Genomic DNA, 15344 nt, shown 5'->3' on the forward strand with positions numbered 1-15344 from the left:
TGCATGCGCGCGCGCACACACACACGATTATTGTGCTTGGGGATAATATGAAAGTTCTCTGTATATATGTTACAAGTTTCCTTAGTATGATCTGCTCCATAATTTGAATGATAATTGGTAGTGTGCTATGGGTCTGTAATTACTGATTAAACTTCTTTTTCCATGTTTGTATATGGGTATACTTATGGCCATCTTCAACATATATGGTATTTGTCCGTTTTTAAATATTTTATTTAATAATTTTAGTAGGATAGGGCCTAGGCTAGTTGCATGTTGTTTGATATCCTTAGGTCTTATACCATTGATTCCTTAGCCTTTGTTTGAATTGATTTGTTGTATTACAGAGAGAAGTTCTGCTTCTTTTATGGTTGGGAACCATAATGTTTGTTTTACTTGTGGTCCAAGGAGAATCACGTTTTGAGATTGGAGGGATATTTCTTTGTAGTTCTTGGATGGCGTCTACAAAGTATTGCTTAAAGTCATTTGCTAGTTGTTGGATAGATTTAGTGTCTTTCATGAAGCTGTGTTTTATGATTTCAGAGGCGATGGTATTGGGAGCACAATCTAGCATCTCATTGATTAAATGGCAGGGTTGTTTCATGTTATTTTCTCTGGAGGTTAATTTGTGTCTGTAGTAGTTTCTTTTTGCATTTCTTATTGTAAGGCGATTCCTTGTTATCTTATAATCGGCTTTTAAAGCTGCGTTATTTGGATATCATTTTAATTATTTCCATTGGATGTCTTTTTTGTGTATATCTAGGATTATGTTTTGCATTATCCAAGGCTTTTGGCTTGTTTTTGAATGAATTCTGACTTTCTTTGGAGCTTTCATCCAGTGAGTGTTCCCCCCTTTTCCTTCAATCCACTAGGCACTGTAATAATTTGCATTCTCTCAATTCTGTCCTCATATTCCCCCAGAGACAGAAACTGACAGTCAATTATCTCTGAACCCTCTCCAACAACTCATCATCCTTTTGAAAACCAGGTGTCCAAATTTGTGCACAATACTTTGTATGTGGCTTAATCAAAATCATGTACAAAAAGGAATCAAAACATCCTTACTTCAGTCAGTGTTCTCCACATCATTCCAATAATCCACTGTGTTGTCCTCCCACTTTTAGCTAAATATCCACGAAATTTCTAGTCCCTATCCACCATCACCCCCAGTTCTTTCAATCTCCTCCATGTCCTCTAACAAATCTCCACCAATCCTGCTCTTCATCCCATTTTTACTTCTCAAATTTTAAAATCTGACTTTAGAACATTAAATTGACATCCCCACACACACTTGCCGATTCAGACAGTCTATTTAGGTCCTCCTGCAAAGCAACAACATCTGCTCTCTTTTTCATAACTTTCCCCAACTTTGTATCATCTGCAAACAACTGTATATCGTACAGTTGTTCGCACCATTTAAGCCCTTTCCAACATGATTTACATAGATTAAACAACAATAGCCACAAAATAAATCCCTGGGGCATGCCACTAGTAACTTTGCTCTTCTGGGATATTGCTCCCCATACACAACTTGTTGATACCTATCAGACAGCCAATCTCCAATCCAACACACTAATATACTATCCAACCTCATCTGTTCCAAATTAACTTCTAGTTTGTTATGTGGCAATTGATTGAAAGCTTTTGCAAAATCTATTACTGTATATGCATCCCCGCCCCTTGTACAATATACTCATTACCTTGTTATAAAAAGTAAGTAGATTGCAAAAACACGATCTTCCTTTAATAAACCCATACTGTTCATTGAGGAGAATTCTACTGCTGTTAACCCAGTTCTCAATCCTTGTCATCACTAGCTTCTCCAACACCTTCAATACAACTCCAGACAAGCTGATTGTCCTATAATTCAAATCCTTACTCTTATGAAGAGGAACAATTTTGTTATCTTTCCACTGCTTTCGAACATGGATTAATCTAAGACTGATGTTAAAAATGTAAGTTAAAGCTGTTGTTAACTCTCTGGAACATTTCCTGAAGTCACATGGTGATATACCATCACATCTCATGACCTTGTCGACATCAAGTTTACTCAATTCCTTATATACCTCCTGGTCACTCACTGTCATCAATTCCTCCCCACTTCCACTATGCTCAAGTTCTGCATTATGTTACGATCACAAGGATGGAATACTTTAACTGTTCATTAAACACCTCTGGTATATCCACCTTAGTGTTTATCATTCTCTCATTATCACTGACTAACATCATATTTCCATAATCCTGGCTACATATCGAAAAACTCCCTAGGATTTCATTTGGCATTATCTGCTAACTGCACTTCTGCTACCCTTAATGAGTAAGTCATCTTCCTTGCTTGTTCTTTGCAATCCTCATGTAGATGATTATTGCCACTAATCTTGTGCCGCCTCTACAATGCCTTTTTTCTTCCAGATTCCATGCTTCACCCCTTCAGTCATCCATTTTGCCAGCCTGGTTGGCCGAGTGGTCAGCGTATCAGCTCTCCAGCCAAAAGGCTGCGGGTTCGAATCCTGCCGTGGGCATGGATGTTTGTGATTGTCTGTGAAAGCATTAGTGGTGGTAGTCGGCGGTAGATAGCGTTGATGTTAGATGATGAAGGCTGGTGGAGTAGTGAGACAAAGAGTTGTAGAGTTGATGCCCTACCTCGATGAGTCTTTGGACTCCCTGAAGGTGTGATGTAATAATAATTTTACACCTTGGTAAAATCTGTGAATAGTTCTTCTTATGACATCTACATCGCAATCATTCAAAGCTACACTTTCGATGGTTTTTCTTTCTCTGGCGGTTTTTAGGAGATTTAAACCTTTTGATTCCATATGAATTCTTCTAACAGTCAGCTATGATATGCCCATAATTTCACTTGCACATTTCGTAGCCTGAAAAAATGGAACAAGTAGAATGCATTGTAATGATTGTTTTTTGCAGAATGTCTGCATATTATGCAATATTCTTTCCAGCGGTACTGAAAGGTTTAATACCAGAACTTGTTGACGGTACTGATCCATCACACAAATAAATATGAAAAAAATTAATGCAAAAAAGCGACAACAAAAATCAAGCTAGTATACAGCATCAGACAAGAAAGGACATGATTTTGCATATTGTGATGAATTCATACATCCTTTATTCCTTTCTCCCTTTCAAAGTGAAAAGAATAAGGAAATCGACTCTTCTTGGCACTTGACCAGCTATGGTTCACCCAACTGTGGGCAGACAGTATTGAGTCGAGATGTGAAATGTATTTCTTATTGTGAATTGCAGTCAGAAAAGTCTGAAATATGGTTCACAGGCAATTCATCGTGGCGTGAACAATTCATTGAGGGAAAATTGATCGAGAGGAAAATTTATTGCAGGGAAAACTCATCATGGGAGAAATTTCATTGACAGGAAAATTCATTGCAGGAAAAATTTGCTTAAAGCGTTATTCGCTAGAAAATTGAAATCAGTTTGGGTGTGATATTTTATAGTAAATTGTATTTGAGAGATACCGCTAACTCCAATGTCATTATAGTACTGGTTTAGTTTTTTTTATTATTATTTACCATTGAAAATGGCTAGAAATATATATATAGACAGGATAATCCATCAGATGTTGAAGAGATTCAGCGGATGTTAGTCAAGTCTGATGATGAGAATGATAAAGTCGAAAGTGATATTTGATAGTAAATTGTATCTGAGAGATACCATGAACTCCGATGTCAGTATAGTATTGGTTTAGTTGTTTTTTTTTTATTTGTTTCTTTTTTTTTTTCAATAATTTTTAGATTATAACTGAAAATAAATAAATCATGTATTATATTCGTAGTGTTTTTATAACCGGCCAGGAATATATATGTCTAGCAAATCCTGGATGCAGTCAGACCACCCGTTGAAAAACAACGGATATCAAGTGCATTTGACTGTTACATCCATTAGAAGGTGCAATAATTGGTCGTTTGCTTGGTATCTGGAATCTAAATTATATTACCTACAAGTTACATTTATTTCTGCTACTTGTTTTATCATATAATTATAATTTTTAATGCCAGTGCAAATAAGAGATCTTTTCATATTTCTTCACTTAAGATTGCATCACTCTGGAGAACAATGCCACTACTGTTTTTTTTTTTTACTAATTATCTTAGTTGCCAATACATTTTATTCACCCAGAACCTGATTCAAGATAATTATTTTTGTTCAAACAATTATTTTATAAATTCATAAAAATCCAAATCTTAAAATAAATACAGCCTCCATCAAACTGTTTTCTTTATTTTTTATTCATAATCTTAGAAAATTAGTTCACAGATTGTGCGAAGGTTCGCTCTTTTACGATATTACCTTATAGATAATTATACATAAATCTTGAATCATATCACATAACGTATAATATTTATAACATAATCTGTAGTTCTTTGCACTTCAACTTTCTTGGTTTCCTGGTTTAATTTTTCCACTCATTGCATATTGAAATGAATAGCTATTTTGAAGTAAACTGTTATGTACATATTTTCTGCTAATTTTGATATTATGCAGCAATTTTGAAGTAGTGATACTTTCCTACAGTTTATCATTTGAAACATGTATAGGTGCATACGTCAAAATGAAATTTTATTTCCAAAATTTTCATAATAGAATTAAAATTGTATTTCATCTTTGATTGCTCACCCCCCTTCCAAACACAAATACTGCTAGGTAGCATGCGTGCACCTTCTTTTTATTTGAATTTGTTATTTTTCAAAAGTAATTGTGCCAGATAACTTTTAATATTCCGATACTGAAATTAAATTGTGATTATTACAAATGAGCAAATTTTTATATTTTCTCATTTATATTATTTTCTGATAAATATAAATCATTAAATTATGTGATATTGGCAAAATGCATTGCCATGCTGGTGACAACATTATCAAACGAATTAACCAACATGCGGGTAACATGCCATAGGCTGAAGCAGCGAAGCTACTTAATGAGATTAAAGATCAAGTCCGTACAACTAACGATGGGACTCATCAAATTATCACAGAAGCATACACAAAAATATCTCCTGCCATCATCGGCCAAATACCGAGCAATGCCTCTGTAAAGAAGTCTATTCGAAGAATCCGAAATCAAGCAGGACAGGTACCACGAAATCCAAATTCGTTAAGTAATTTAATTATTCCACCTATATTTTGAATCAGTATGAAATAAAAAGTGTTCCTTTTCATGATCATCAAAACAGTCCTTTTCAAGACTACAAATGTTAATAGAGAGATGCCTGATTGTACTGATTCCAGTTCCTCTTGAAGAGAAATATTGAAGTTGTTTTAATAACAACAAAATTATAATTGTCCTTCAAAGTGGCTAATAGTACAATTTTGAAGGAATAAAATAAAAACAGAGAGAACCATCACAACATTCATGCCTTCTAGGTGCACAACACTTGTTTTAACGTGTTTTAGCGGATAACAAACAATTCAAATAATTTTAATTTTCACTAATATATTTCATGTTATCTTTTCATGTATAATATCATTTACTGTGTTCTTTTACCCCTAAAAATAAGTCTCAATTATTACAACTGCTGATTGTTGTCAGAAATAAATCTGAGATCTTTAATAATCCTTTCTGGTTACTAGATCACTAGGCTGAAAGCTACGTCTTAAGATTGCCACAATATAACTATTCTCCCTAAATATTCTTAAATATGGTGCTTTTTCTCCCTCACCATCCTATCCCAGTTCTGTAACAATTAATATTCCATCTACAGAGCCTGTAGTAAGAAGTAATATGAATAACTTTATATGCAAATTTTTTAAAAAGCATTTTTTTTAAATTTTTCTTATATGGGAAATTTTTTTTCACATATATCCACGATGAATATTTGTGCGATTAAATTTACAGCGATGAATAATCTCCAAGATAAATTTTCCTCCAAGGAATAGTCTCCGCAATGAATTGTCCCACGATGAACTGTCCAGACATGCTGAAACACTACTATAGAGTGTCATTAGAATCTTCTATTTCTGGCCTTCTTTAGCTCAACTATTCCATGCCTCAATATTCACATCCCATCTTTACTGCTATTATCCAAATTCTGAAAGTCACTCTTAACTCCTCTAACTTTTTTTTATCTCTGAAACTTGACTATCAGCAATCCAATTACCCAAACAGTGAAGCTGACGAATTTAATGTCCACACCTCCAAATGGTTTCACTTTTCCAATTCAACTAAGCAAGCAAGAAAAGTTGCAGAAATATTTTCTGGAAGCAATGATCTAATGCAAATTGTTCATCTACAAACCAGAATACAATTATTCAACCATTTCAACTCTCCCTCCACCTATCTTCTTGTCAGGTGTCCTCTCCTTCCAGAAGGCTAACTACCACAAGCTTCCACCATGTACAGTTTTGTACTTCTCTCTTACATTATTCATAAGACAAAAAAGTCTGGTCCTTAATATTTCCCATCCAATCTGTTTTTTGTTTTCCTCTTTTTCCTTGTATCATTCCTTCTAAAAGTGTTTTTGTAGGGATTCATGCCTTAGAATGTGACCAAGATAGGTGCAACAGAGTCCTATCTTCACAGTATTTTAATATTGTCCAGATTTCTGCTCCATATAGCAGTGCTGACCACACATAGCATTTGGACAGCCTAATTCTTGTTTCTGTGTGAGTTTCCATTGACGTCAGAATGTTTTTCATGCTAATGAAGGTTGATCAGCAATTTCTATCCCTAATATTTCCTTATCACACTTCCATTCGCTGTAATTAGTTGACTCAAATATATAAACTCTCTACTTGATCTAAAGTATTTCCTCTGATCTTAATATTTATATTGGGTATTTCCCCTTTTTCTCTTGTTACCAGCATGGTTTTGGTTTTTTGAAGTTGAAATTAAGTTCATATTTTTTACTTAGTTTCAGCATCTCTTCTAGTAGGTTTTGAAGATCTTTTTTTTTTCAGCCAGCAGTATCTTATCATCTGCATAACTTAAGTTGTTTATATTTCTGCCTCCTATGCTAACTCCTTTAAATTCTGTTAATTGCTGGAAGATATTTTCAGTATAGTGGTTAAACAATATAGGAGAAAGAACACAGCCATGTCTAACACCTTTCTTTACTGGGAATTCCTCTGAGGTTTCTTCTTATATTTTTATTGAGGCACTTTGCTCCTAATATAGATTTATCAGTAATCTGGTATCTTTAACATCTACTCCTAATTTTTTGATGCATTCTATTAGTTGTTCATTCTATATTGTCAAAGGTTTTTGTGTAGTCAATAAAGCATAAGTAGACTTCTTTCTGCTTTTCCAGATATCTTTCTATAATAGTTCTAACATTGAAGAGTTCTTCTCTAGTACCTTTTATTTTCCTAAAAACCAGATTGCATTTCATTAATTTCCAATTTGATTTTATGTTTATTTCTTTCTAGGATGATATATAACTTTTGCTATCTGACTAATCAGACTGATTGTTCTGTACTCTTCACATTTGATTACCATAGATTTTTTAGGTATTGATAGGAATGTTGAGTGCTTAAAATCTTTTGGCAAGTGTCCGGTTTCATATATTTTGTTACATATATCAGTCAGTGATCTAAAGCCTTTAGATATTCTGCCATAATTCCATCTGTTCTTGGAGCTTTTCCTGGTTTCAATTTCCTAATGGCATTTGTTACTTCCCAGGTAAGAATAGTAGGCCTCTCCAAATTTTCTTGCAACAGTTTATCTATTCTATCATGATTATAGAGTTCCTTTGAATACTCTACCCATCTATCCTTCATTTTGTCTTTCTCCATTAGGATGTTTTCACTGGCATCTTCAATGCAATTTAGAGCCTACCCTTTTCCAAGATTTGCTGGTTAGCTCCCTAACTTTTTCATGAAGTTCTCTGGTTTTGTGTTGTTGTTTTTTTGTCCTCAATTTCCTTGCATTTGTTGTTGAGTCATAGTTCTTTTACAATCCTACATTCTTTCCTGATCTCCTTGTTTAAGTTTTTGTATTCAGAACAATTTTTGTGTTTCTTTCTTTCCTCCATGATTTTCAGTATCTTGTCATTCATTCAGAGTTTACTCATCTTCTTCTAAAATTTGGGAATTGTTTGTTTTAATGCCTTTTTTATGCACTCTTTAAATTTCTGCCATCTATCCTCAATCTCATTTTTAGGGCAAGGATACTTGGTGGAAATAGGAACATTAACAGCAGTGGATTGTGCCAGTTCCTTTAAAAATTTATCTTGCATTTCTTGATTTTTAAGGGAGCCAAGATCAAATTTTTCTATGTTTATAGGTTTCATTGTTTTCTTTAATTTTATTGCTAGTTTAATGACTACAGGGTTGTGGTATGAGCCAATATCAGCCCCAGGTATGTTTTGGCTTATATGATGTTATTCCAGAATTATTTTTTAATCATCATATAGTCAATCTGGTTCCTAAACTGTCTGTGGGGCTTTCCCATGTGGAAAGTCTTCTAGGAGGTTGGCTAAACAAAGTATTTGTTATTACCAGATAGTTTTCTTCATGCCCTTATTTTTCCCTCCACCCTTATTATTTTCTTTAACCAGTTCTCACCCTTTAAATATATCGGAGATCACCATCTCTTGATAACATTTTGCAAGTTTCCTCTTTCACAGAATGCCGTTTCCTCAGCCATTCTCAATCTCACTTCCTTTGCACTAAAACAGCATTGAGTGGGATGACCTCCAGGAGACGTCTACTCTTCTTTTTTTTGGCCAGACTACTCATTCCACTCTCCTGATCTGAAAGTCTGCTCTCTAAGAGAGTTACTAAAACTATCCTTGCCAGAATGAAGATCCTCGTTCCTCACTCTATATAAAATTTCAGATCAACCATCATATCCAGGCCATGGTTTAACAAAAGGTACTCTATGGCAATCAAAGAGAAAATCTCGGCATGCTACAGATGGCTTAAACAAGAACTCTGACCTCATTCACAACCAACACTGAAGCAAAAACAAATGTATAATAACTTATACTAAATCCAAATCTGACTCAAAGAGCCAAATGCAGAAAACACATCTCTTGTACAAATTAGCAGTGATTTCAAATGACGTTACAAATTAGCAAATGTAACATCTCTATCAAGACGTTACATTTGCTTCCAACTCTTTCATGCCCAAAATGCCACTGCCTCAACAACACCAATGCTAACCTCCTGGAATCATTCTTCTGCTCCAACTCTTGCATAAACAACCAAAGCCAAGTACTTCCTACTATACCAGAAACACATGCAACATATACCTCTTGTGATCATTTGCCAGAAAGGCATCTTATGCCTTTCTGGAAAACTGTATTAATTGTACTCAAAAGCTATGCTGCAGAACTAATACCTGCTCTACATCATCACTATACTCTTTTATGTTCACCAATTATCTGCCACAGTACATACAAGCAAGCCTATATTCAAATCCATTAAAAAAAGGGAGATAAGGCTGTTATCAGATTGCTGACCATTGTCCCTTGCTTCAGTCTTTTTTTTAAATACTGAGGAAGGTCATTAACAGTCAACTTTTTCACTAACTGGAGGGGAGGTCTGATAGTTAAATCAAGGGTACTATTGAAAAACATTTTATATTTGGGATCATAATAAAAATTACAACATCATTTAATGTTTTATTTAAATATTAATATTTTTTCTTTTTAAAATCATGTATCACATAAGTATAAATCATATATATCTAGAACTATGGCATGATGAATGGCATAATCTTCACTACCAAGTCATACTGTCATATAATTCTTTGTACACAATTCATATAAGTCAGAATTAAATTATTTCATTAAATATTAACTTCTGGCCTGGTTGGCTGAGTGGATAGCATATTTGCTCTCCAAGTAACAGTTTGTGGATTCAAATCCCACTATGAGTATCGATATTTATAAAAGGCTGCTCTGGACAAGCTTGTAAAAGTTTCTTGAGTTAATATGGCTTGTCTTTAAAATTAAAATATTTATTTTATTTTTCATAAAAAAAAAAAAAAAAAAAAAATCAGCTAACGCCTTTTTATTCCCGTATACGGGGAGTAGGCGAGGCCATTTAGCCCTATCTAACTTTTGGAGACTGAGTGGGCAGTTCAATCTCCACTGGTACCCAATCAGAGACAGATGGCCCAAAGCTATCACTAATTAAGCAGTACGCAGTGAAGAGAGACGGCTCAAATGTGCCGCCATCTCGTGGTCGCTAACCCTAACACAATATATTTAATGTCTGAAATAATGTGGGTTCTACGGTCGATTTTCTTGAATTTACAGGACGAAAAACCCGAGTTTCCGGGAGGAAAAACCTGCTTGCCCGTGCCAGAGATCGACTAACTCGGGAACCGGTCGAAAAAAGGCTTAGAAAAATTTCCTCTAGTCGCCGACTAGACTCGAAACTAAGACTTCCTTCGTGCGGCCAAGCGCCGTGGTTGGCAAACGCCACATCCACTGAGCTACACAGGCTCTTATTTTATTTTTTATTTTTCATATTTAAAATAATTTCTCTAGTAAGTTTTACTGATAAAATAAACATCACTTAAGAATTGTAAGAGTGCATAAATTTCCTCACTCTTTTTATTCTCCAAAGAATAAAAGAACTTCTTTAACCCTTCTTTAACAGAACTTCCTTAACCCTAACAAACTTTCTACTTTCTGAAGACAGATGAGCAGTCAGTCTCCATCTATCAGGCCTTCACTCACACACAGAAAGCTTTGATTCATTTATATTCATTTATTTATAGCTTTGGCTCACTAACAGTGAGCCAAAGCTATAAATGAATCAAAGCTTTCTGTGTGTGAGAGAGAGAGAGAGAAAATGGCAGACAATTGCCACTAGGCTATCATTTCATGGCCCTAAACTCTAAAACTTGTAACAGTGCTTATAACAGTAAGAGTTTTGCAGTGGTTTTTTTTGAGATGCAGTTTAAAAACCTAAGTTTCCAGAGGGAGAACTTACTTACATATGCAAGAGATCAACTAAACTTGGAACCAATTGAAAAAAGGCTTAGAACAGTTCCTCTAGTCGGCAAACTAGAACCAAACTTTACAATAGTCTTTTTTCCAGTAGCCTAGCACTTTGTGAACACCACTCCCACAGAGCTACACAGGCACTGTTAAAACTAATATAGCATTTTTTTTTTTTGCATTCATAATTTCAAGACTTACTTTTATTACAACATTTTACTACCTACCTTTTTCAGAAGAGTAGGTCTCTTCTTTCGAGGATTTTCTCTTTCTTTTCCTCTTTTTCTCAAAGGAGCAGAGGAATCTAAAATGTTATGAGTACCAAATGGCACCTGTAATCAATTATTTTAGTTAGCAACTGAAAAACTGTAATTAATCATTTCAGTTAGCAACTGAAAAATATCATAAAACATGAAATGCTTTATGAAGATTTTCAGTTTTTACATATTCAGTTTCATTTTATTGTAATTAATCAAAACAATTTCAATACCACAAGTGTAATAATTACAATATTACAGGCATAAATCCTTGCCCTTAAGATATGCAGCATATGCGTGGTTTGCCAGCTTGCATTAATTCTGTGACCTCTAATTAGGGGAACTCTGCCCATCCCTAGAAGAGACATGGGTTGAAGAAGAAGCATCATTCAACTATGTCCAGAAAATGAATCTAATCATCCAAGCTAAGTAGCCCATTCATCTCATGAATGAGATGAACTGGCACGTTACTATAGCCTTTGGTCTGTCTTGTGTTCATATTTTTTAAAATGTGCCTCTTCATAGTTTACAGAAATGGCACTGCCCCCCCCCAACTTTTATTAATCTTGCACTTCTACTTATTTAACACAGAGTGTCTATACAGGAATGAAAATTTTTATATAAAAATGAATGCCAGTGTGCTGGAGTTTCAATATGATGTATGAGAACATTAAATCTAGGTATAGGGTATGATGTATGTCAGGGATGGCCAACCTATGGTATATGCACCAAAAGTGGTGCATTGAATCCCAATGATAATAATAAAAAAAGCCTATTTATGCAAAAAAAAAAGTATTAACCAAAAACTGAATTGTAGAAAAAAAGCTAAAACTTAGCAATTATTTTTAGCAATTTTTATTGTTTCATGCACATCTTCTGCACATTCACTTGCTTGATCCTGAAATGGCAAGCATTAGCAACAGTTGTGCATCACAGATTTAAAAAAAATTTTTTTTTTGTCAGTCAGTTTACAATTGATACTCATGTACTATGGAGTTGTGTTTTGTTCGTCCTTTGTGAACATTTCCAGTTTTGAACTTTTTCAAAAATTGAGCCTTGTTTCACATTCAGTTACTTATCACAGTACAAAAGAAAAAACATAAGATGATAGTAAGCATGAATTCAACAAACAGTGGGGAAATGAGTTCTTATTTATAGTGAATCGATCAGGAAAACTGTTGTGCATTGTTTGTGAAAATACTTTTTCACAATAAAAGACATGATCTGAGCAACTGAAAGATCTTGTAGTGCTTTTGCTTCCTTTTCTTTAGCTTTAGACGAATCTGCTGACATATGCGATGTAGCCCAGTTAAGCATTTTTATAAGAAGAATTGATAATTTTAACATTTTTGAAGAACTTATAAGTCTTGAATCGCTTCATGGAAAAACAAAAGGATCAGACATATTTGAGCAAGTAAAATCATGCCTAGAAAATCTACAAGCAGATTCTAATAAATACAAGTAAATATAGTTTTACAGGGAGTTTTTAAGGGTAGAAGAGTTGTATGGTGCATCTGAACTTGTAACGAAAAAACTGGCACATGAAACGTAAAAGGTTGGCCACCTCAGATGTATGTGATGGTTTCAACATAACAGACTTTCAATATGCATATCATTCCTAGTACTGACTACATCACAATGCTATTCAATTTCCCTTCACAGGCTGTCTTCATATATTAGGGGAGATACAAAGGCTACCGCTGATGATGTACTCTTTCAGGTGAACAATGTCCTATATGTTTGTGTGAAATACACCATAGGAAAAATAAATAAATAAATAAATAAAATAAAGTCATGATTTTAGTGGTCAAAGAATGGTTCCATTTCTACCCATTCAGCAGTTTGGAATCCAGGCATCAAGAAAGATTTGGTTGGATACCTGGTTGGTTGGTTGATTCTGGATTTATAGCTGAAGCAACTAAGGCTATAAGGCAAGAGTATTATTATCTGGAAATTGCATGTTGTTATGGAGTATGCTTGTTTTTATTATTATTATTACATGACACCTCCAGGGAGTCCAATAACTCATCAATGGAGGGCACTTACTCTACAGTTCTCTGCCTCCATCCCTCAATTTATCAACCAACTACAACGAAAAGCAACTACAATCATCTACACTAACACCATCTTCCGCCCACCACCATCACTAGTATTTTCACAGACATTCACAAATATCCATGTCCACAGAGGGATTTGAAAACCTGCAGCCTTTTGGCTGGGGAGTGGATACGCTAACCACTCGGCCAACCAGGCCAGATGAAAAATTGTTTCCAGGAGAGAAAACCTTCTCATCTCTATATGAGACCAGGTAACTCGCCTTTAGTTGAAAAAGCCCTTACCTTTTAAGTGAAAAGAAGAGGAGCAAGAATTTTTTACAAGAAGGAGAGACATCACATGACCAGTGAGGAGAAGCCACATCTTATTAGAAAAGACAGATACATGGGCAATTCTACAACTACTATAAACATCTGAAACATATGAACTGAGGCTGAACAATCAACAGACATCACAGTGAATATCCTAATATACCTGAATGTTATGTTTTCACATTTCACATGAAACCTAAGCATAGTGAACTATGATCTTATGACTATGATCATAAGCCATATGAATGCTTATGATCAATAAGCATTCTGGCTTTGAAGTTGTTCAATTTCTGCATAGACAACCTTGTATTTAACATATTTACATAGTCCTATACTACTGAAGTAAAACATTACATAAACTATATGTAATGTTTTATTGACCACCATATCTATATACCATCATCAGCACTTCTTGATATGTTCCCTCAAAAGGATACTATGATAGTCAACACAGTTACTGTACAAGATATAATAGTCAACACAATTAAGTTTTCATAATTACTAGCTTCCTAGAACAATTTTCTTCCAAATTAGCATGCTTTTCATGTCTCCAATACTTAGGTTTTACATTTCATTCTTCTAATGCACTGCTAACTGCATAGATTAAGATCTTGATCTTCCTCTTTTTCCAGCCATTCTTACATCTAACATCTGCTTTTGCAGATGTTAGATGTAAGAATGGCTATTATGTAAGAATGGCTGGAAAAAAAAAGAATGGCTATTAGATCTGCATTCTGTTCCTGAATTCTAACAATGCCAATTTTTTCCTGATGTTATCTTTTCTTCTTCTTTTTTTTTTTTTTTTTAATAAGGTGATGACATTCAGTGCCATCTGTTTACTCCTTTAATTTTCCTTACAACTCACAAATGTGGTCTGAAGTCTTTAATCAACTGTTTTATTTCTAACCCAACTCTCAGATCTATAAATTAAAATTGGTTGAACATGGTCCCGAATTCTATTAGCTTAATTTTTGTGACTAATTTCTCTCTTATTTTACATAAATTTATTCAGGCTCCATTGTAGCAGCACTGCTCATTTTATTTCAAAGGGAAGAGAGTGAAAAAGTGCTTAGTAACTCAGACCATAATCTCATGAAAGTTTCATTCTAGTGGAATGTCCTTCTCTCGAACTCATGTCCTTTGGCATTAAAACAATGCCAAATGGTCAAGACTTTTAGGATTTCTTCTACTCCTCTTGATGGTCTGACTAACATTTCCACTCTACATATTTAGATATCATTTTGTGATCATGTTACACAAATCATCATTATAGAATGAGGGCCTTCATTTCAAACTCCATTTAACATCTCCACCCCCCCCCAGCATCCAAGCCACAGTATTCGAAATGTGATAGGGTTGCTCAAGGCAGAAAAAACAGTACATCATAAGCAGCTTGAGACAAAAAAATCAGCTTCATTCTCAGCCTACACCTCAGTATAGGCTGAAAATAAAACTGAATTTCAATAGTTAACTGCAAAACAACTTAAGAAATCCAAGTCTGATTATGAGACTGCTAAATTCAAATTCATCTCTTGCACAAATGGTATTCATGATTCTTGGTCTCTTGCAAATCCTGGATACGAGTCCGACCACCTGTTGAAAAAATACAGATATCAAGTGCATTTGACTGTCATATCCATTAGAAGGTGTGATTATCCTTCACACTGACAAGAACACTTAACCAGATTACCTTGCGTACATAGTTATGTTTAGTTACTTGCCAGAAACACAGCTGCTTGCTGTTTGCTCGGTAACTGGAATCTAAATTATATTACCTACATGTTACATTTATTTTTGCTACTT

General features: G+C 34.6%; 1 protein-coding gene across 3 annotated transcripts in view; it reads right to left on the minus strand.

The window, feature by feature from the left end:
* Sbp2 (SECIS-binding protein 2) overlaps positions 1–15344 on the minus strand; it is a 320992-nt gene that overhangs the window by 136674 nt on the left and 168974 nt on the right. For all 3 annotated transcript variants that reach the window (XM_090411737.1, XM_090411736.1, XM_090411738.1), the window contains one exon: positions 11146–11250. In XM_090411737.1, coding sequence (XP_090267863.1) covers positions 11146–11250 — 105 coding nt within the window. The remainder of the gene's footprint in view (positions 1–11145; positions 11251–15344) is intronic.

The sequence above is a fragment of the Typopeltis vanoorti genome, chromosome 22 (assembly GCF_054136105.1).
Source record: "Typopeltis vanoorti isolate ZY-2024b chromosome 22, IOZ_Tvanoo_1.0, whole genome shotgun sequence".
Taxonomy (NCBI): domain Eukaryota; kingdom Metazoa; phylum Arthropoda; class Arachnida; order Uropygi; family Thelyphonidae; genus Typopeltis; species Typopeltis vanoorti.